Here is a 22,350-nt window from a genome sequence, read left to right as displayed (position 1 = left end):
TTATTTTTAATATTATTTATTTTTATTTTTTTTTTTATTTCCTACATGAATATAAATCTTTGCTACCATTAGTAGAAAGGTTTTGATAAAATATAAACCGAACGACTGTAAATCTCTTACTCTAGTATATTTTCACTCTTTGGAAATTAATTAAATAAATGGATTTGTCTTGGTCACAACGATACACACTGGGGCCGAGTGGCCAAAAAGTGGAAAACAATTAAAATCTCGACAACGGATGAATGTAGAAACCTGAGACCGGTCTCTTTCGACTCGGAACAAAAAATAAATGAAGTTCAACTGTTTTTATTGAAATTTTGAAGAAAATAAAAGAACTAATGAGGAAATAAAAGCCTATTGGTTAGATCAAAATTTCTGAAATTTTCGGAATTGGTTGTACTCATCAACACAAGTTGCATGGAGTATCTTGAGTGTATATTTAAATTAAATAATGCTTACAATTAAAAATTCAAGGAAGCTTAAAAGACTACAGAATTTTATAAAAGATAAAACTAGCGATTCAAAGTCAAAGATTGTTCAAATTGAAAAGACACTTACGATTTCAAATTTAAGGAAATTAGATTAACAGTTCCTTAGCTGCATCACTGATTTCGAGTTTTTGATCCTGAAAGTCTTGTAATCCTTATTTCTTCTTTCTTATGCCTCTTCCGACAATATTCCGACTGGGAGAATCGATTTCTGCACCATTTAAGCACCAAGCAACAAAATCTTATGCACTGTTGATGAGACCCAAAATTTTTCTGGGTCGCTCATTGCATTCATTTTTCAAATTTTTTGTTGGCAATGTGAAATGTATTCCATACGTTTGACTTTGGTGTGTAATGGAGAGATACCAAATCCGAGAGCATTCACATTAAGATGTTTTTCCTGGATTTTTGCCAAGTCGTTCATTTCCTTTCTTTGCGTTGTTATGATCGGATAGGCAGATAAAGGCTGATGATTTTTGTTCTAATCTTTACTTTTAACTTCTTGAAAAGTGACCCTCTACATCTCAGAGGAAACCGGAGCTTTTTTGGTAATCATAGCTGTTAATAATGCTTATTTAAAATTCGTAACTTACAATGTAAAGCCTTTTTTTTTGCCTAGTTAGACTGATGTGTGGCTTATATGACTATCGTAGAGCTGGAAAAAGAAATGATAATTTTCCTCTCCTTCTTTTACAATTATATATTATACACTCATTTACAGTACTGTATTATTTGGTCAAACTTCCATTATTCAAGAGAGTAGGCCTAAATTAATGGGAATATCCTTGAAATAGAGAAAAAATCATGCTTTTCCTAGATTCTGTAGCTTATATAGTGTGAGAATCACAAACTAGATAATCAAAATCAGCATTTTCGAAAGTAGATTTTTCCGCTCTGGCACCACTATGCGGTAAAGGTTTTAAATAAAAATGAGATTTTTTCCTAATAAGTTCGCTAAAACTTCTAATTATTAACCCCCAAAACTCAATATTTGGTCAGGTATAATTAAATATTAAATAAACGATGATTATAACTGATTGTTTATTTGATCAATTATTCATGGCATGGATGCTAAGAAGGTGATCAGGGAATGAAAAAAAAAACAAACAAAAAAAAACTCGTTCTGAGTAACTTAGGTTTCTCTTGACCTTTACCTTCCTCTGCCACTTTGCTTCTTAAATAAATTAGTCACCTGCCTGTAACAGTCTTTGAGATCCATCAAACTGTCAATTTTGGAATGTAATTTTTTCTATTATATTCGTACTTATATTTAGTACAGAAACCATACCCGCAGTTAGTATTATCGAAATGTTGATCCGTTTATACAAGAATGTTTCCGTGCAAATCATAATTTTAGCAATCAACAATTGCGCGAATCTTTCATCTGGCTGCTGTATTAATAACGGTTTTAAAACGAATAGGTTTTATCACAATAGACACTTTCCATAAATCTGGAACGACGATAAGAGGCAAAGTATTTTCCGATTTTTAAAAAATAAATAAATAAAAATTAAAACTTGCATAAATATAAAAAAATTAGTTTTAATCAATTCCTAAAATAACCCTGATAATTTTGTCGAGCTAATATTTAACTTATAAAAGTGGAGGAAAAGTAAAATGATATACGAAAAACGGGGATAAAATTTACTGTCAGAAAAGTTTATAGGTTATACAATATTGTACCATCACATTATCACATTTGTTCTGATCTTGAGACAATTAAGGACATCTTTACCATTGAAAACCTCTCCATGGATATCCTCTTTCGTTCCTTAAATTTCTAATTTTTTTAATGAGGTGTAGATAGTTGACCGTAGATTAATGATTGGGGGGTTGCAGGCCTACCTTGTCAAAACGTCGGCATAAAATAAATAAATATGGTTTTGTTTATTTATGTTGTTCTTTGCTGACCGCACCCCCCGACAAACTTCTCCAATCTAATTTTTTTTTTTGATAATTGAAGACCATTCTTTTTATTTATTTGTTTCACCTTCTGATCTTCCACATCAATTTTTTTTTCGGTTACTTATTTAGCCTTAAGAACAAAAATTAAAACAAGAATAGTAATAAAAAAATGAATAGAATAATATAAATGTTTATGTATTAAATGTATCGGGAATACTGTATCTCCATCAACAACATTTACCTAGTTTTTTTCCTGTATTATTGTATGAGTCACTATATTAAAACTTGGAATGTAATTTATGTATGGGTGCTGAAAAGGGAAACGCAGTATCTTTATAACGTTTAAGATATAAATATATAAATCAATATTGGTTTTTAACTAAAGAAAAATAAATCATTAATTTCTTGTAATAAAAAAATTTTTTTTAGAAACCTCATTTTAAAAATAAAAACTACCTGAAAGTATCTAGCCTTGCGTTTTAGACTAAAAACTGATTTCTTATATTCATGAGTGACTCTCAGATTAAGAATAAATATGTCACAAGCCTATTGATATAGGATTTATTTTATAATTAACTTAGACGACGGGAAATTGACGGGCTTTTGACTAAAAGATAAGATAAAAAAACAGCAAAATCGTTTATTTTTTTAATTACTGTTTATTTATAAAACATTTTTAAATGTATCTTATTTAAAAAAAATCTACCATAAAGATCCTAAAAATAAATTCCTGGTACCCTTTAGTGTCTATCAGATTGAAAATAAGTATGTCACCAATCCATTATAATAATATAATGTAATATATATTATCTTATAATGAAATATAATAATGTTTTCCTATCTTGTTTTATATTTATATATAATAATATATAATAAATCCTTTGGTTTTTTACCGATGTAATAAAATCGCTTTTCCTCAATATCAGCCTTAGCCCAATCCTCATATATAATATAACAGTGCTAGGTCAAAACTAACTGCTTAACAAAAACAACAACAAAAATTTACTAGAGTACAGAATAAGTAACAACTTGGAAGAAAAAAAGAAAATGAGGACCAGGAACGATGACAAAACCGTAACCGACTTCAATGAATAAATGTCGCCTCAGTAAATATAAACATTAAGAAAGGTCAGGCGGAACAAGATGAAAAAATAAAACAAAACATAGAATAAAAATAAGAATTGCGGTGAGGAGGGCCGAAAGGAAAACAAATGGACAAAAACATCTGAAAAGAAACTCTCCCCATACCTGTCCAGAAGCAGACCGAATTCCACGTCTTCTAGGAAGAAAAATAAAGGCTGTTTTCACATGTTTCTAATGTCAAGGACATCTGTGGAAGGATCTGCGATGACTTTAGCCCGCCTCTCTGTAGTGTGTCATTACATGCAGATCACATCCTCCAAGTCTTATCTTCTGCGAATCCTAACGATTCGGTAGCACGTTAATTATATTCGATAAGATATAATTCTACTAGGTTGCAAGTATTAATGATAGACTCTTCGAAGGGACTTGTATGCGAAGTCTTCTGCCGCTATTATTAGATCTGATCTCAACTATGAATGTTGTGTAAAGTATAATGTTCTGCAACGCTAAGATGTACTGTGAAGATTTTACGACGACATCAAAGTGTTCAAGGACTTTATCAATAAGTTATTCAACATTTATTTTAATGACATAACTGTCTCATTCATAGCAGGATGTGCAATATTTTCATTTACGGGATTGTGTATTTTCCTATGTTTGTTTTTTATTGTAGCTTATAGTGACTAAATATCTTTTGTTTTTTTTTACAAAGAACTTCAACTGTATCTATTTCAATTAAACAATGTGCATGGAAGAACTAGACATCACGTTTTTATATTCCCAGCCAATAAATATATTTATTTGATTGTTTATTATGTAACAGTAGACATTTGACCATGAAAATTAGAATATCAAAAGAGGACAGGGCTATGACGGCAATGGAATAGACACTAACAGTTCCATCTTAGTTTCCCATCCTGTTTGTTTTAACAATAGAAATATACTTCTGTATTTATGAAAATACATAAGTATTCTGAATTATATCGGAATCTTGAAATGCAATGTCTTTATGTTGGAAATATTGTGTACTAGATAACATTTACAAATGGAATTATTTTTCTATACAAAAGAAGTAATTAACCACTAAGAGAAAAAAAACTTTTAATATGGTTTTTTAACTGCAATTCAAACATTTTTGAAGCTCCAGATTCAGAAATAGGTTGGCACGAATGGTTAGGACTTATGTCATGTGACTAGATTAAAGACAAAGTCTGAACTTTATCATATGGTTAAATACTGAATGGTCTGGAAGCTGTCACATGGTTATAAGCCAAGTTGTCTGGACTTAGTCACACGGTCAGAGGCCAGAGGTCAAAGGCCAAATACTCTTAAATTGAGCATCTTTTCTTTTTCTTTCTACGAGAATTATTCGTAAATCATTTTACGCGTCCTCTGTCTACTATACATATATGTAATATATGTATTATTTTTACTAAAATATTAATTATTAGAGTATAGTAATAAATTGATTGATTGTTGATTTTGAAAGAATTATGGTAAGATCCATTTCCAAACCTTTTCCATAGTGTCACAAACGTTCTTCGCAGATCAGTGATAGAATCGTTCTATTAACCTTCTTAAGAATAATTTTATAACTTCATAAAAAATATTCAAAAAAATCATTATTTCTGATAATAGGTATAATGTCCACGTCTGTCTTTGTTCTTATATTTTCAGAAAAGTTAATTAATAAACTGCCACACAAACAACTTAAAAAAATCTTGTTTAGCCAAAAATGGACGAACATTATTCCAAATGTTTTTTCAACACGAAGGACCGTACATAAAACAAAAATAAAACACCTACAAACACTTAATAAAGCAAAACTGTAATAAATTATTGGCCAGAAGAACATAAAATTATATTCCAGGTGCCTGAATACATAATACGTTATATAATAGTTCTATCTGAAGGTTAGTGTTACTTTGGAGGCAGGTCTCTCTCTGGGTCCGAGGTCGAACCGGAATTTTTATTCTTTCTTTGGAGCCTCTCTCGCTTGAATGTGAGTATGAATTTCCTCAAAGTCAGAATTCTTGGACCCCGTGGCAGATGAATGGCTCTCGAAAATTTATCTATACGAAATCTTCCTTTACGCTTGTCAGTCAGTGGGATTTCCAAGCTGAGTGAATTAAATATCAACAGATATATTAATTCGTGTGATATTTCGGTGTGTTTGCGCAGTCCCTTTGCCGAGCTTCCGAGAGGATTAACTAACTTGCAATAAGCTTGAGAGGAATCGATTAGCCTTTGCAAGAACTTTCAGAGTATCTTGAAATTTATGATCATGACAAATATAATTTTACAATATAAATTTTGTAGTAAACAAATAATGTCTTAAATGAAGAAAAGATGATTTCGTATATCGACTTTTGTATCGTTTTCAACAATAAGCCTAAAACAAAATGTATGCCTTATAACCCGTTGTTTATTTATTAATTATTAATAATTTATTATTTATTTATTATTAATAATAACATTATCAGTATTCAATTTTAATATTGTTATTATTAAAATCTGCTTTCAAAGTACTCTGATTTTTTTTTTGTTGTTTCATGAACGCACTAGAAATTATATACAATACACATTTTTTTTTTTTTTTTTAAACTGAACCAAAGTTTTATAACCGAAAAAAAAAAAAAAAATAAGAAACCTGTAAACCTGTTTCAGTTTTTTCTAATAACAAAACTAAACATTTTATGGCGATGAATATTCCACACAAACTAAAATTCGATATAATTATTTACATATAATATTAATTTTCGACTAACTAACGATGCAACCGTAAGAGAAAGAGAAAAAAAACACTTATCATTATCCATTTATCTCTTACCCAGTTCTGCTGGAAATGTTGTAAGAGTTAGCACTCGTAATATGGGCCGTTTATAGCCGAGGGAGTTAGAGGGTCAACTTTAACTGCTTCGGGACTACAGCGGCGCCGGTTCGAATCAGGCCTGACAGATCGAATTTTATTTCAGTGTCAGTCTCACGGGATGAAAACACCCCCTACTGTGAATAGATTAAGTTGATCGCCTAAAAAATTCTAATAATATTACAGTTAGGCAGAAGCTACAATTATAAAATAATTATTAGTAATATTTTTTTTTTACTACGCCAAAGGAGGAATACTCTGTTTACTAATTTTAATTTATATCCAGTACATTTTAGTGTTTAATAATCAGTCAAAGCAATTTTTTTTTCTTTTTTAAAGCGTTTTTTCACTGTAGGATTTAACATTATATATCTGCACATTATTCATTGTATATAAGTTACAGTGCCTTGTATCTAATTATTTGGTTATTTATGTGTAAATATGTTTTATATTATTAAAGATAAGAAAGTGAATCCCATGATGAAACCCAATATTTAATAGAAATAGCCGATGCAAAAAAAAAAAAATAAATAAAATAAATATTCCATTTTTATAAAACGGGAAGACGCTGAAACGAAATACGGCAAGGCGATATGAAAATAAGAAAATAAAAACAATTCAAAATAATGGGAGAAAGGTAATAGAATTTCTTTCAACTAAATGAAATGCTTTTTATAAATTATTTTTTTATGAAAGTTCTTTTCTTTTCCTCCTTTTAAATTTGATTGTCCCTTTTAGGGAACTTTTAATGTCTTTATCATTACATATTTTGTTTGACTCATTAAATCGTTTATTTATTGAACTGTTTTTCGAAAGAAACACCTGTAGAAAATGAGAACAAATAGTTTTGAAAATATTAAAAATTTTAATTTATATCTGTACCGGTACAAGCCATGAAGGGTCAGGGGTTCAGTGATTTGTAAATAAGTACTGTTATTAGACCAACGGTTGTGAAAGGAGGTGATTTGGTCAGAATCACGCTCGACCGCCAGATTTTTACCCATTTAAGGGTATCCAATTTAAGAGGCTGGGTGGACCCTAGGATGGCTACAAGAACCCACAGGAGTTGACTCACGGCTACAGTGTAACAGAAAACAATTTTCTACCCAGCCGAATTCGAATTTTAGAGTTTTTAGCCACAGTTATAGTGATGGTTGGTGTTTAGGATAATTAGTAAGTGGTTAATGTAATGTTGTGTTGTTTGGAATTTAGCCAATGGAATACTTCTGGCATGAAAATAGATTGCCGAGTTTATCTATTCTCCGTCAACAAACTAAATTTACCGTAACACATTCCTAATATCAAAATATGTTACAAATTTTATCACCACTTAAGACACAGTAGCACCACAAAACAATATTTCTACGAATTTCTGGATAAATACGCAAGACTCTCATATAGAACGATGGTTTCAAAAGGAATAGTGGTGCTGGAGCCGGAGCGATTATGTCCTACTGTCCGCGGACTCAATGAATTCATTGTCACCTTTGAAAAACGTATATAACACATGCTATGGGAGTTCATATTTGATATAATGTTTAAGTTAAATTGGAATCAGTTCTATGGATCCTAACATCTGACTGCTTAGATTGTCTCCGCTACGTCCTTATGGTCCGATGACAACACAAATATTAATTTAATGGCAGGCAACTTGGAGCAATATAAGATGAAACAAATTAAGGGAAATGAAGAGTACAGTACTTCTATAGAAGTTATCAATCCATCCAAAGCAGCAGACGACACGAAGTACTGCTGATTATATTACAAATTGTACACACTCGAACAACCCGAGAATAATTGCTGCTGTCAGGAACTTCTAGAACAAGATGCAGATAGTGTAACCACTAACTGCTAAAGACATTCTGACAGACTTCAAGCATTTGATAGACACCAGACTACTATATCATTTGAAAACTTTACTAAGTGACAATAGCCTTCACATTCCGGAAATATTTGAACATCAATTAATACCACTTTCTGTTAGTGAATATTTCTATTTTATTTTTTCAACATTAATTATTAAAACTACATGATATGTTTTTTTAAATGTCAATATGATTTAAATTTTTTCAGCTTCTACTATTAGCTTTATCTTATATTTTTCCCACAACTAAGTTCCAAAAAAAGTACATATAAGATGTGATGGTAACATGATCCGTTTGGCATCCTTACGGGAACATAATAATACCCATTGTTATGATGAGTAGGGGTTTAAAAGGAACCTTTGCTAGCCCAGCCGTGAAGAGAAGTGAAAAGAAAAGAAATGAACTGCCGAACTTTTAAATAAGTGAACATAATAAATGGAAGGTATTGAAAACAAAATATAGTAAAATATACAAAATTATATTGAAGTTGAACAAAAGGGAAAAAAATTCTTAATATCACCGTGGTTGATTGATGAGGCCCTTACTGTAGATATATAGGTTATGTCCTGGTGAAGTTAGATTCATTAAAGAATTACGTCTGCTCGCCTTGTCCCCTTGAAGGATGAGGCGGAGTAGTCCGCCCGCCGTGACGCAAATGATTATGACGACGGAGATGGCCAGACAGAATGTTGGCTACGAGGAATGCGTAGTAAGGAGACACCTGAGACGATGTGTGCGCTCACTGAGACGATAGGATGGCATCATTTTATATCTGCCGTATACATAATAACAATCGAGAGTTTATTTGTTTTGTTTTTAACATAATAAAAATCATATGTGCCTATAATCGATAGTTGGCCACACCATTCCGCCCACTTAAATTTTTTAAAAATTTTAAATTGTCGCTGACGGGGTTAAGGAAACTGAAGTTTGGTATTTTGTCGCTGATGTTCTCCTGTTCGGGTTTTTATAGTTGCCACTCTCACGATGCCATCTTGCCCATAATGACTGGCGATGATTCTTCCAAGAGGCCAAATCTTGAGAATTGTTCCCTGCACCTTTGTGATTACGCGATTACCGATGTTAAGGTTTGTTTATGGTATTTGCTATTTCCTCCGTTGTTGCAGCTGATGCAAATACTCTTTTCTTCATATTTGCCAACAGTGTTAGAATTAGGTTGACATTCTCGTCCAGAACATCTTCTGGCGTTGCATGGAGTAGTCTCCCAATTAAGAAGTGGCCTGGAGTCAAACACTTGATGATGTCGGGATCTTTGACCAAGGGAGTAAGAGGTCGAGAGTTGAGAATGGCTTCAGTATTGCAAAAAAATGAGTTTGCATCAGGTTGAGCCGGGTTATGACTAAGACAGGATTTTAGTGAGTGGCATAATAAAAGAGCACACCTTCCTATGTTCACCTGTTATGATGACCGAGTTGAGCGGTTGCTATGGCTGATGAGCAATGTTTGCCACCTAACCGAAGATAATATATGAGTTCCTTTTTCAGCTGTAGCGTCTCTTCCAGTGTTACGTAGTGAACATGAGTTAGGCGAAAATTCATTACCTCTTGGAGATAACATGCGGCAGTGTATCATCTCGTGGATGAAGAAGTCCTGACTCGATGCCGTTGGTGTAGAATGGATCTGATGCAACTAGGTGTCTAGATCTATAAGTTTCGGACTCAGAAACGCAAATATGGAGAAGTTGTTGATGACTGAGTAGGGACCTCTTGGGGTTGAGTCGTAATAGATTATTTCGAAGAAATGTAACTTCTAACGAAATGTCGTTAGATTTATTAAGTTCAGATGAAGCTAAACGATCTGATCTCAAGGGATCAAACTCATGGAGCCCCGTAGGGTCAAGAGAACTGCACGGAGACTCCATAGACGAGGGTAGGTACTGTGAGTGATTTTCTATAAAAGTAACATTTAACGAAATATCGTTGGTTTTATTAGCGTCTATTGGAGTAGACTGTTCAAATCTTGTTATTTCGGGAGATTTTATTTGTTTTGTTTTTTAAGATGATAAAAATCATATGTTCATATAATCAATGGTTGGACCATATGTTGGCCGCAACGCCCATCTGAATGTGTATATGTATAAACATGGGAATTATCTAAAACTATTGGCTGTACAAAATAGGATTCGTAGCTTTAATTTAGAAAAAATATTTTTAAAATCATATGAAGCCTTAGAAATGGAGCGTTTAACTAATTTTAAACAACCAATTTAAAAATATTTAAAGTATGAAACTCTAGATACATAATTATAAAAAATTATTATCATACGATTGGCCTTATTTGGGTCACATACAGTATTTTTATTATATTTTAAAAACAAATATGGCTGCATGAATTAGTCAAATAATTTTAGATTAAAATTATTATTGGCTTCTGTACCCCATTTAATTCTTATTACAACTTCACAGAACCTCTCTAGAATTACGTTGTTTGCTCTTAAAATTCAGAGGCCAGTCGATTTCGTAACCGACCTAATTAATTTAACTGGCGTGGATAATGTCATGAAGATTTATTGATGGGTGATTCGTTTGCCAGTCCATTTATTGTTATTGGTTTGTCGGGAGTGACTAGTACTGTTCTGTATTTTCTATTACCTTCTACGTTGGTCAATTCACCATTAATTTCCAATAAATAAGCTACTATGACAAGTGGAACTAGTCTGCAAGATGTCAAGTCCCCTTGAGATTATGGGTTCGGTTCGGTCATTATTGGACGGCTCACGCAATGGAATGCAAAACTGGTCCTTGGTACTGGAAGCTAAATTGCTTAACTATCTCATATGGATAACTATCTTATTTGATGTAAGGTTAACCCTTTGTAGGTCACTGGTACATATGCTGTTTATTTTTTCGTACCCTTCAATAAAATAAATTAGTACACCATACATATATAATACATCAAATGCATTATATATGCTTTTATTGAGTCTTCTCCCTTTGATTGCATCATGACATTATAAGGTGTTGATATCAGTCCAGCTAAGGTGGTATAGTCTAACTATAGCTAAAGGCTATGCCTTGGAGTTAAGGGAACGTGAAGGAACCGTTCCGCTGGTTAACATGGTAGTTGGTACAGCGTATGTAAAATAATAAAGAAAATAGAATTTTTCAAATAGTTTCAATGAGATCTAATAGATGACTGCAATACTCGAAAAATACGCTTAGGCCTCTTTCAGCACCAAGCAAGCAGGTACTGAAAAGTGGTTACAGCATCTGTACCATTGATCGTTAAACAATCGTACCTTTAACGTCTGAAAGTACGATGGTTAAATTCTTGTACATTACAGATTATAATTATTAGGTCATTTTAACATTTTATTTTATTGAAGAAACATTCATGTATATTATATTAAGCGTTTTATTACACGCTAATAATTAAATTTTTCGGCAAGATGATATTTAAGTATCGACACCGTTTAGAGCAAATTACTAGTATAAATCTTGATATTTTTCTTTTTATAATAATTTTTTTGTCTATAATTATTCCAAATCGCTCAAATATATTAGTGAATGTATGTTAGTTTGTTTATTTTATATATGCTGTTATTGTTATTGAATTTCAATATATACTTATTTTTAATATTTTTATATAATTTTATTGTAATAAATAATTAAACACCTAAAAAAATTAATACATAGTTTAGTTGTAATTAAATCATAACTTTGTGAATAAATAATTAATGTAAATTTTTTTGTTCTTTAATATATATATTGTTTATAATTTTAATACAGGCATTAGTTTACTATAAGTTTCAACATAATTAATTTAACTATGATATAAAAGTATTAGAATTATAAATAAATAAATTATAAAAAATAAAACATCTGTTGATTATAAAAAGTTACAAGACATGAGCCATTGAAAAGTAATTTTTTCTTTAGAATACCGTTGATTGACCATGTGTATAATATATAAAAGGAAGTCCAGGTGCATAGAGAAAAAAAACTCAAATAGTAATTAAACTAATTTATGTTTCGCCTCACTTTTCAGGGCTTCATCAGAGCTAAAAAATATACAAAACACTAAAATAAATTTATAAAGTATGAGAATAAATAACATGAAATAATGTTAAACTAAAGTGTGGCTGAATATGATTTAAAATATGTGAAAATCATATTACTGTCACACCTTAGTTTACTTTTATTTCGTGTTATCTATCATTTTACTTTGTGACTTTATTTTAGTGGTTTCTATCGGTTTTAGCTCTAATTAATGAAACCTTGCTAAGTGAAAAACGTTGGCTTACATTAAATAGATTAATACTTGTATAATTTTTCCTTATAAAACTTATTTAATCAGTTTTGGCACACTGTATGTATCAGTAACCACCTGCGAGTTCATACACTTAAACATTTTAAGAACACGTATGTATGGTGCCGGCTTAATATTTTCTAGTAAAAATCTTTTCCACATAAAAATAAGTGTTAAACATCTCGAAGAATAAATGTACGTTTAAAAACATTTTCATCTATGATCAATTATTTTGCTATATTAAGGATTAAAAGTATCATTTTACTGGACAATGAAGAAGGTTTTATATCGTGAATTCAGGAAGTATTCTTATTATAGACTGGAAATATGAACATCAGCCACCTTAGATTAATCTCTATCAAATTTTGTAGGTTAATGTACCTGTTATACTTCACCAAATATGATTTTGCTCTCTGCCACTATTTCTACCAGTAATTAGTTGTACTTTACACCAAGTACATTAGTAAATTTTATTGAAATGTAGGTGTTGAACTTTTTCACGTACACACTAACAGAAGTTCATTTTATTCTACAAAAAAACCTAAATGATTCTTATCTTGAAAAAAATATAGATATCTCAGAAACCATTACATGTAAAAGTGTCTGTTTAAGAATCATATCCTTAATAATTATTCAAACAAACTTAAAACTACCTGAGTTAGCTATTCATAGTATGGAAAATTATCTCTTTATAGGGCCAAAGTATTGATCAATGCTAAAAAAAAAAAAGTTTTCGTGTATATTGATTCTCTTAGATTTTTTTAAATAGAAAAATATATATTTTTCCAGGATATAAAGTTACAAAATGTTGTTAAATTTTTCGTTGTTAGAAAAAATGTTGGTTTTCGAAAAACTTTTTCTTAGAAAATATTTAATGTGAAGGGCTCTTCTATTTAAGCTCATATTTTTAGAACATATTCTACTTGAAGAAATTAAATATGAAGTGCTTCAGGATCTTAGTTAGTTTTTACGATTTGGAATGCTAAATGAAAAATCATCATCGATTTTTTTGTTTTTTCTTAAACAAAATAAACTTCTAGAGGAAGAGTGTGCCTTAAATAATTTAAAGCCTAATTTTAGGACATGCAATGTACCTTTTGCATAGTTTACTTCAAAAATTCACTCATTTTCAAACAGAAATTAGTGGATGGAAAATTTCGTTACCTATCCGATAAAATTTAATTGTGATCGATTAATAGGCGGCTCATCTTATACAAATATAAATTTCCATACATTCGGAATGGACAATCTTAAACATTTTTACTAATCTCACTCATTTTCTGATCTGTATAATTTTGAGTTCTACTGTTACAAATGATCAGACCCAGAATAGGAATTTCAGGATTAATTTCGTGGAGCCACCACTAGATAAATATTAACGGAAACCACAACGTTCTGAACCAGGCACTCTAGCACGCCAAAGTGCTATTACATCTTTTGTTAAATAGTTGTTAATATGTAATATTCATTCAAATTTTATAATATGTCTGATTGGCTGACTCATATAAACATCATATGCATTATTTAGATTTTTTCTTAAATAAACAAATTACTAAAATTTGAAAAAAAAAATCTTATTTTATTAATTAATTGAAAAAATGAAACATAGAACAGACAAATGTTCCATAATACGAGGTTGTTAAACTTTTAACTGAAAGAAGATTCGTTAATACGACATTTTTTCCTCAAAGTATGGCTTTTGAGTCAACACACCCTACCCACAACCTGATCCAATTGTCAGCAAGGTGATCCAGATCGGGCACATATATAAAAAGGGTGACCAAAACAGTTGGTTATAGGAAACCACAAGTCTTCCAATCAACAACCAGCAATGGCATCTTACAAGACCCTGGTAAATATTTACGTTATTAGTTTATATTTCGTACATATAAACAATATTTAAATTATCTCTATATCTAATATACAACAGTCATTAATTAATAAAATAAAATTTACAGCTCGTCCTCTTCGTGGCCATCTTCGCTGTAGCCTTCGCTGCCGAAGAAGCCCGCGGTAAGAGAGGAGTCTTCTACGGCGGCTACGGTGCCTACCCATACTCTTCCTACGGATACCACGGTTTGGGTTACTCTGGTCTTGGTTACTCCGGCTTGGGCTACGGATATGGTCTTGGCTACCACGGCGTTGGCTACCACGGTCTTGGCTACTCCTACCTCCACTAAGTAGAAGAAAGCAAGTCCAATAACTGACCTACTCAAAACCTAAATCCGGTGAATCATCGGATATCAACTTTACTGTCCATCACAAGAACTATTTGTAAATATCTATTTATAAACAATAAAGTTTTCCATACTCCTTATTCAGTACTTTCTGTTTACACAAATACCTGATTGTTGTAATATAATATACATTTGTAGTTCCATCTATTTTCAGCAATTCAATTGTATAATGATTAAGTAATTTATATTTATCTAAACATAAAAAATTAAGTTAGATGATTTTGATGTGGATATCGTTTCATGGAGGTTTTCTTCCAATGAGAAGAATTATCAATAAGGTTTTGTATTGCAATAGAATGTATGCGATGTTCTGAAATTCAAATAATTACCTGAACACTATTGAAATATCGCTTAGAAATACAAATGTTAGGAATTCATTCAAAACATTATTTGGTAAATTACACCTGGAAAATGACTTATTTATTGAAATTTATAGCTGCATACGGACAATAAAAGAAATAAATGTAAGTAATAAATAAATAAGTAAAGAAAGCAAATATGCCAATAGCTTAAGAGCATACCAACACATTAGTCCCTCATTGATTATTCAAATTTAAGAGTTCCTGAAATTATTTCAAATAAATCGCAGGAAAATAGGTAAGCGATTGGAATGAATAGTGTAGAAAAGGAGATGAGAATACTAGGAAGTATATATAATCCGAACTTCAAAGAATGTAATATTTAGGACTGATACTTAAAATAATTAGTTAAGATATAGTTTTTGTTCAAAACGTTTACGGCGTTAATTCCAATTGTGCTTTTTCGATATTTTTTGAACTTATTATTATGATGGATAATATATCCGTGTCATATTCATGAAATAAATGACTTTCTGGAATAAATATAAAAAATATTCTTTTCACCAGAAGCTACTCAGTCATTTCAACAGAAGCTGCATAGAAGTTGGAAGTTGTAGAAAAAATACGTTTAATAAGAACTTTATTTATGTTTTTTCTGCTTTATTATTTTTATTTTTCAATGAACTGCCTTCTTCATTAAATCCGTTATAAAACATAACCTACTTAAGTTGTCAAAACATGCACAAATGTTCGTTAGTAAAAAAGAAAAGAAAAATATTTTCAAATTCACAATTCAATTTATTTATTTATTTCAAAATAATGGAATTTACCAGGTCACTGTAATTAAAAATAAACTACTATAAATTTTGAATTAAAAAAAAATTGTTATTACTTATTCACTAACCTTATCAGATTAAAACCTCCAATATTATACAAATACATGTATAATACAAATGTGTGAAAACATTTCCATACTTTGTGGAAGACTAGAAATGGCACCCATTCCTGTGGGACGATTTAAAGCAAAATCTGTCCTGGCTAATAAAAATACATAACATGAGTTGTACTCGCTTCGTGAAACAATTTTATTTAAAGCTACTGCAGCTAGATAGTAACAACCGATTGATTCTGCGTTATAATTCGGTAACACAGATAAGAAAATATTGGAGTTCTTCGGAATGTTTGTAATACCCGATTTGAAATGCCCGATACTACATAATGATCCGGTAAGTATCAAACTTAGAATAGGGGAGATCTTGGATAGATAAAGGGGATTTATCAAGGATAAAGATCTCTCGTTATTACGAGAATCGACCTATAACCCGTGGTACTGTAGGGTCTTCATTAAAACGGATGCTCCTCAAAGCTACCTAAAAATCAGTTGCCCTATAAATCACTTGAGAGTAATTGCTCAACTACGACTCTTCGGTAAATGTGCAATTACTCTAAGTGTCAGTCCACACGAATATACTTTGGTCCCACAGAAGCTTTGTTCAGCTTGTGATGGAACGGCCCTGGAGGATTTTTTCCATTTTCTGATAAATTGCCCCGCGTATTGTGCGAACCGAAACCGATACATGCCGAAACTAAGCGATATTAGCCAAAATCAGTTATATGAATTTCTGTCTGTACCCTCAGGATTGGATCTTAAACTGTTTTTTATATATGGAACGCAAAACCGTTTGCTTAGAGCTGGACACATATCGTCCCATAGGAGGTATGGTTTTTGTTTTGTTTTATTTTTTGTTTTTTTAATATTAATAAATATGAAGTGATATTTTGTTTTATTGTTTGATTCTAACGAATGTGGATAGTCCAGCTTGGGTATATTATTTGTTATTAGCTTATATTAACGATTTTCAACTCATCTTTTTTTATCATTTTTGTAAAATTACTACAATTGATTATCTATTTCATGTATTTCATTGGCTAACTCTATTTGTGCGGGGGTTGCCTCAAAAATAAATAAATTATTATTATTATTATGCATATACATTCAGGTAGGCTAATATGCGTGTGTAGTTATATACTCTGGTGTATCAGTTTATAAAAACGGGTATACTCCGAAGTCTAATCCCCATGTGTACGCAGGTGTTTGGCGGGACTGTATGCCAGAGCTCATGAAGGATATATGACTACTATTCCAGTAATCCTGAAATTAACTGCTCCTGTTAATTCAAACTGTCTAATATTTTTTCAAATTACGAATGAAACAATTTCCTCATAAGTAAGTTTAAATTTTTCTTCTTGACTATGATTAAAAAAAAGAATGTTTTTGTTACTGAGCAGCAATCTTGAAAGATTATTTGTTGACCGTATGAGATGATTGCAGATAGCGGTAAAAAATATCAGTAAAAACTATTAACTAGTAACCATTTAATAAGTTAGTAATTAACATATTTATCAAGCCATTTTTTTCAGCTATTTGACAATGAGATATGTTCCGTTATACAAATAAAAAAATAACCAAAAAAGTTTTTTTGGAATAAGCCGTTAATATTGTCGACAACAGTTAATATTGTCGACAAAAACAAAACAATATCCAATCAAATCATTTTAGTCATCTGATCTAAATATTCTATTTATCGTAGATTTGGCCTATTTTTTTTCCACACCAACTTACATCATTCATTCCAATCTATTTCCAATATTCCTAAGAGGCGTTTAAAAAAAGGTCTCGTGAACTCCGAAATAGAAATTATTATTGATGAAGTACTAATAAGCTAGTTTCCTCAAAAGATATTGGCATGTTTTACTTCCTTACTTCACGTTTCCTTGTTTGATTACATGTCTTTAGCGCACTTGCTCAGCCTCCACTGGCTCATTACCTGTTACGCGGTGGGAGGGATGCCCTGGAGCTCCCAATGAGAGGTAGAGGCTCATGTTTAGGGGGGGGGGGGGTAGTTTGGGGCTCAAGGATCCTCAGGTCGATAGTGTAAATATTGTATACAAGAGTATAAATGTGACTAATGATTATTTTATTTTTTCATATACATAGTTTGATAGTTTGATTATGTTTATTTTCATTATCTTTCTATTTGTATACATTTAGAGAGAGATTTTATTTATTTTTATGCTGTTTTTTTTTTTTTTTACTTTTATTTTTATGTTATTTTATTTTAGTATGAATGTAATCAATTATCACTATAACCTATTGCCCAACAACGTTGTGGCAGAATATAATATTTATCAATAAATACGTATATAATAATAAATATAAGTAATGTTTGTATACATATGTTAATTTCAATAAATGTATTTAAAAAATAATCATTTTCCAGGTTAAATGTACTCGATGATACTTCGAATGAATTCCTAACAAATCATTTAAATGTTGTTCAGATAATTATTAGAATTTCAGAAGAACGCATACATCAGAATTCCATTGCATCACAAAACATTATTGATAATTTTTCTCATCGGAACCAAAAATAACGATAACCAAATCAATCAATCTAAATTGAAATTTCATGTTTAAACGAATATTAATAACTTATAATAATTTTAAAAAAATTAAATTAAAACTAGATGAACCTACATAGGTATATTATATTATAAATATATAAAAATACTCTCTTAAACAAAATAAATATATTAATCAGGAACTTTTGTAAACAGAAAGAACTGAATAAGGAGTATGGAAAACTTTATTGTTTATAAATAGATATTTACAAATAGTTCTTGTGAATGGACATTAAAGTTGATATCCGATGATTCAGCGGATTTAGGTTTTGAGTAGGTCAGTTATTGGACTTGCTTTCTTCTACTTAGTGAAGGTAGGAGTAGCCAAGACCGTGGTAGCCGACGCCGTGGTAGCCAAGACCATATCCGTAGCCCAAGCCGGAGTAACCAAGACCAGAGTAACCCAAACCGTGGTATCCGTAGGAAGAGTATGGGTAGGCGCCGTAGCCGCCGTAGAAGACTCCTCTCTTACCGCGGGCTTCTTCGGCAGCGAAGGCTACAGCGAAGATGGCCACGAAGAGGACGAACTGTAAATTTCGTATTATTCATTAATAAATATGCTTATGGCTATAAAATATTAGATATGGTGATAAATTAAATATTTGTTTATATGAATTAAATATAAATCAATAACATAAATATTTACCAGAGTTTTGTAAGATGCCATTGCTGGTTGTTGACTGTAAGACTTGTGGTTTCCTATAACCAACTGTTTTGGTCGCCCTTTTTATATATGTGCCCGATCTGGATCACCTTGCTGACAATTGGATCAGGTTGTGGGTGTGTTTGATTCCAAAGCAACACTTTGAGGGGAAAATGTCCTTTTCTTCTTTCAGTTTTTTTTAAAGAGTTTAACAACCTCGTATTTCGGAATGTTTATCTTTGCTACGTTCGATTTGGCTATTTTCATTTCGATTAAATGTAAATAAAATAAAACTAAATAATGTATATAAAGTGGATATGAAATTAGCCTATCAGGTTTATTCCAGACTTTGAATGAATACTATAAACCATCAAAAATTTAGGTTCGAGGATGGTTAGGTAATAGTTAAGCGCGTTGAGGTGATGGTTCCAGATTGCCTTGTTCAGAACGTTGTGGTTTCGTGCAATATTTATTTTTCGACACCCCTATAAAATTAACCCTTACATTTTTTTTCTAAGCCTTTGGAGGTCCACCACCTGAGATAAAAAAAATATTAATGTAGAAAGAAAGAATCAGCATCGTAAGTTGTAATGATTTAATATGTAAAGTATCAAAAACTATTGTCTGCATACAATATATGATTCATTTAAAACTCAACAACTACATTTTTTTAGCAGACTGATGATAGTTCAGATGCACACATTGTATAGGCTTTGTTAGCACGGCACAGGAGGGTTTTATTATTCTAGATTCGATCAAAGCCTGATTTTCTGTCACTGGGTAATAAAACTGAGTAATAAAACCCACACGGACTCTTGTGTTAGAAATCCAATTTATTCAAAATAAATTAAAAACAAAATAGTTAATACTTTTTTATGTTTACATTAGAATTTAGTAGTATGTAACATATGGGTTCACTCCTCTTAATTCAATGATCTTTAAAATTAGGGTTGATTTTAGTTGGGTACTAACAATATAAAATAATTGTAGAAAGATGGACCAGGTGGTGGTAAAAAAATATTACCTATATTAAGTAGTAACCATTTTTTAGGTTAATAATTTTCCTAGAACTAACCTAATAAATGAGTATTACTAAATAATTTTTTCTGCAATTTTTCTATATTTTTTACCGCCGCTAGGACCATTTTCCTAGAGTTTAAAACATGTTTGTTCTTATTATTTAAAAAGAAATGGTTTGTAACCCTTTACACTCCAATTCTACTCGGTTAGTTTTCATTTATGATTTCTATATCTGCCAAGCTGAAAGTTCCAAACTAATAAAAAATGTTTTTCAGATGACTACTAGTCATTAAAAAAAAAAATCTAAAATAGCAACTTTAATGGTTATCAGTTTAACTTTCACGTTTTAGAGTGCTACCAATGGGTAGTTTCTCTACACGCCTGTAACACTCCAATTTAACAGAGATCTAATTTACTAAATATATTATAATGTACAGTTTTAAAAAAGCAATAAATAAATAAATTTAAAATTTAAAAAAAAAATCACTGAACATTCATACTATCTCTGTCCAAATAAAGTCCACTAACTGATTATTGTGGTTTCGGGAAAAACTCATCAATCTCAAACAAGTCTTATGCAGAAAATCAAATTTTGACTTATTTTTTTAAAAGTAGGATTTGAAAAAATATTTAAAAAATCATGTTTTTTGTCCTACAGTTATTAGAGTTTATTACTAAAAACTTGGATTTGCAATTACCAGATTTTTTAAAAATTACAGGTTTGCTGAAATGTGATGATTATAGAGAGAGGATGGTTATACAGATATAAAAAACTAATCTACCGTTAACAGAACCTGTAAATGTATGTGTAAACTAACGATAAAAATCTGATAAAAAATTAATAAATGAAGTCCTGAATAATATTACCTTTATTGAATTTATATTTAGTTAAAACAAAAATAAGCAAGTAGGAAAAATCGACAATATGAAAGGTATAAATGCACTACTGAATCATAAAACCTCTGTTGAAAAATATAATAAGATAGTTTGTGTGACACAAAAGAAAATCTTCGGTATGCTGAGTTGAATTAATGAAATGAAAAAAAAAAATCTCTTAAGAGAGACAAGCTAAATATTATTATATGATTATTTTGCCCTACAAAATGAAATGCATTTTGTCTTGAATAAATACGTTTTTTTTTTATTTTTTAACGGGAGGTATGTATATTCTTGAATTAATAAAAGATATTAAACTATTTTATTATAAAATTGAAATAGGTGAATCATTTTCACTTTCATAGCGGTAGTGAGTATAATTTTTTTATTTATATAAACTGTTGACACATGTTTTATGGGCTTAATATAATAATCCAATATAGGATTTTATGAGTTGGTGTAAAATTATGACTGAAAAAATTTCCCATGAGAAAGAAACACAAGATTGTGTAATATCCATTGGCATTACTTCCTTCTGTATTGATAGTAAAGTTTCTTGCTCGTGAAAGAGGTCAACATTGTTTCAACCCTCTGTGGATGTCTTACATTGCAGCTGTCTTGTATGAGAATGTAGCAATATCCTAATTATTTATTTTGAAACTGTTTGTTTTAATTACAGAGAGTTACCTTGTCCCTTTAGGCATAATAGTGCTCCATTTATGTCAAACATTGTTACTTAGCGTGGCCTACTAGTGGTAGCGAAAGGCTTGATAGAGCTGGGTGCAATGTTTAGTAGAACAAAAATCATCGAATTGTGATAGTTTTATTGTTGTTATTTTTTATTTATTAATGCCGTTATTATCCGTAAACAACAAGTTTCAAACTTTTATTTCCATATTGCTTCTTGGAGTGTGAGTGAGTGGAGTAGGAGTGATCTTAAAATTGTTCAAATTATATCTATGATTTTATTGAATTATATCTATGATATTTGTCGTCATTTTAAAAAATTGAATCGATGATAACTTTGCACCAGAAATTGAACATATTTTTCTTCTGTAAACCTGTCCTTTCTGTAGTGTTAACCTCATGATGTTTTCTGTTGAAGATCTGTTTGATCGTTATTTTCAAACACCAAAGTAATTTCATATAGATTTAAAAATATATACATAAACATAGTTGGGATTTTGGTATAGATATATATTGAATACAAAGTTTGGTTTTGGTACATCTTTTACCATTGTACTTAATTTGATTTAAAGACAAAATTAATATAAGGTTTCAATAAAATATGGTGCTGGGCATCTCACAACATTTTTCATGACCCTTTCTAGTCA

At 30.9% G+C, this 22,350-nt stretch overlaps 1 protein-coding gene and 1 long non-coding RNA gene across 2 annotated transcripts; one reads left to right on the top strand and one right to left on the bottom strand.

Annotated features, from left to right (window-relative positions):
- Positions 1 to 14,101: 14,101 nt before the first annotated feature.
- LOC136795026 (uncharacterized) lies at positions 14,102 to 14,796 on the top strand. The gene is made up of 2 exons (XR_010845185.1): positions 14,102 to 14,331; positions 14,438 to 14,796. It is a non-coding gene; the product is annotated as an uncharacterized lncRNA (long non-coding RNA).
- Positions 14,797 to 18,644: 3,848 nt separating this feature from the next.
- Positions 18,645 to 19,231, bottom strand: LOC106687184 (lamprin 1.8-10-like). Its single transcript, XM_014430920.2, has 2 exons — positions 19,124 to 19,231; positions 18,645 to 19,004 (listed from the first exon to the last, which is right to left on the bottom strand). Exons 1-2 carry the CDS (start codon positions 19,142 to 19,144, stop codon positions 18,783 to 18,785), a joined length of 243 nt encoding a protein of 80 aa, XP_014286406.1. The 5' UTR covers positions 19,145 to 19,231; the 3' UTR covers positions 18,645 to 18,782.
- Positions 19,232 to 22,350: the final 3,119 nt, after the last annotated feature.

The sequence above is a fragment of the Halyomorpha halys genome, unplaced genomic scaffold (genome assembly GCF_000696795.3).
Source record: "Halyomorpha halys isolate HHAL.00 unplaced genomic scaffold, Hhal_1.1 Scaffold921.1, whole genome shotgun sequence".
NCBI lineage: Eukaryota > Metazoa > Arthropoda > Insecta > Hemiptera > Pentatomidae > Halyomorpha > Halyomorpha halys.
This window is presented reverse-complemented; position numbering and strand designations above follow the sequence as displayed.

Excerpts from the sequence above, each read along its gene's own strand:
- LOC106687184 (XM_014430920.2), bottom strand. The coding sequence starts at position 19,144 with ATGGCATCTTACAAAACTCTG. Across the intron at positions 19,005-19,123 it reads TGGCATCTTACAAAACTCTG|TTCGTCCTCTTCGTGGCCAT; the intron begins GTAAATATTTAT and ends CGAAATTTACAG.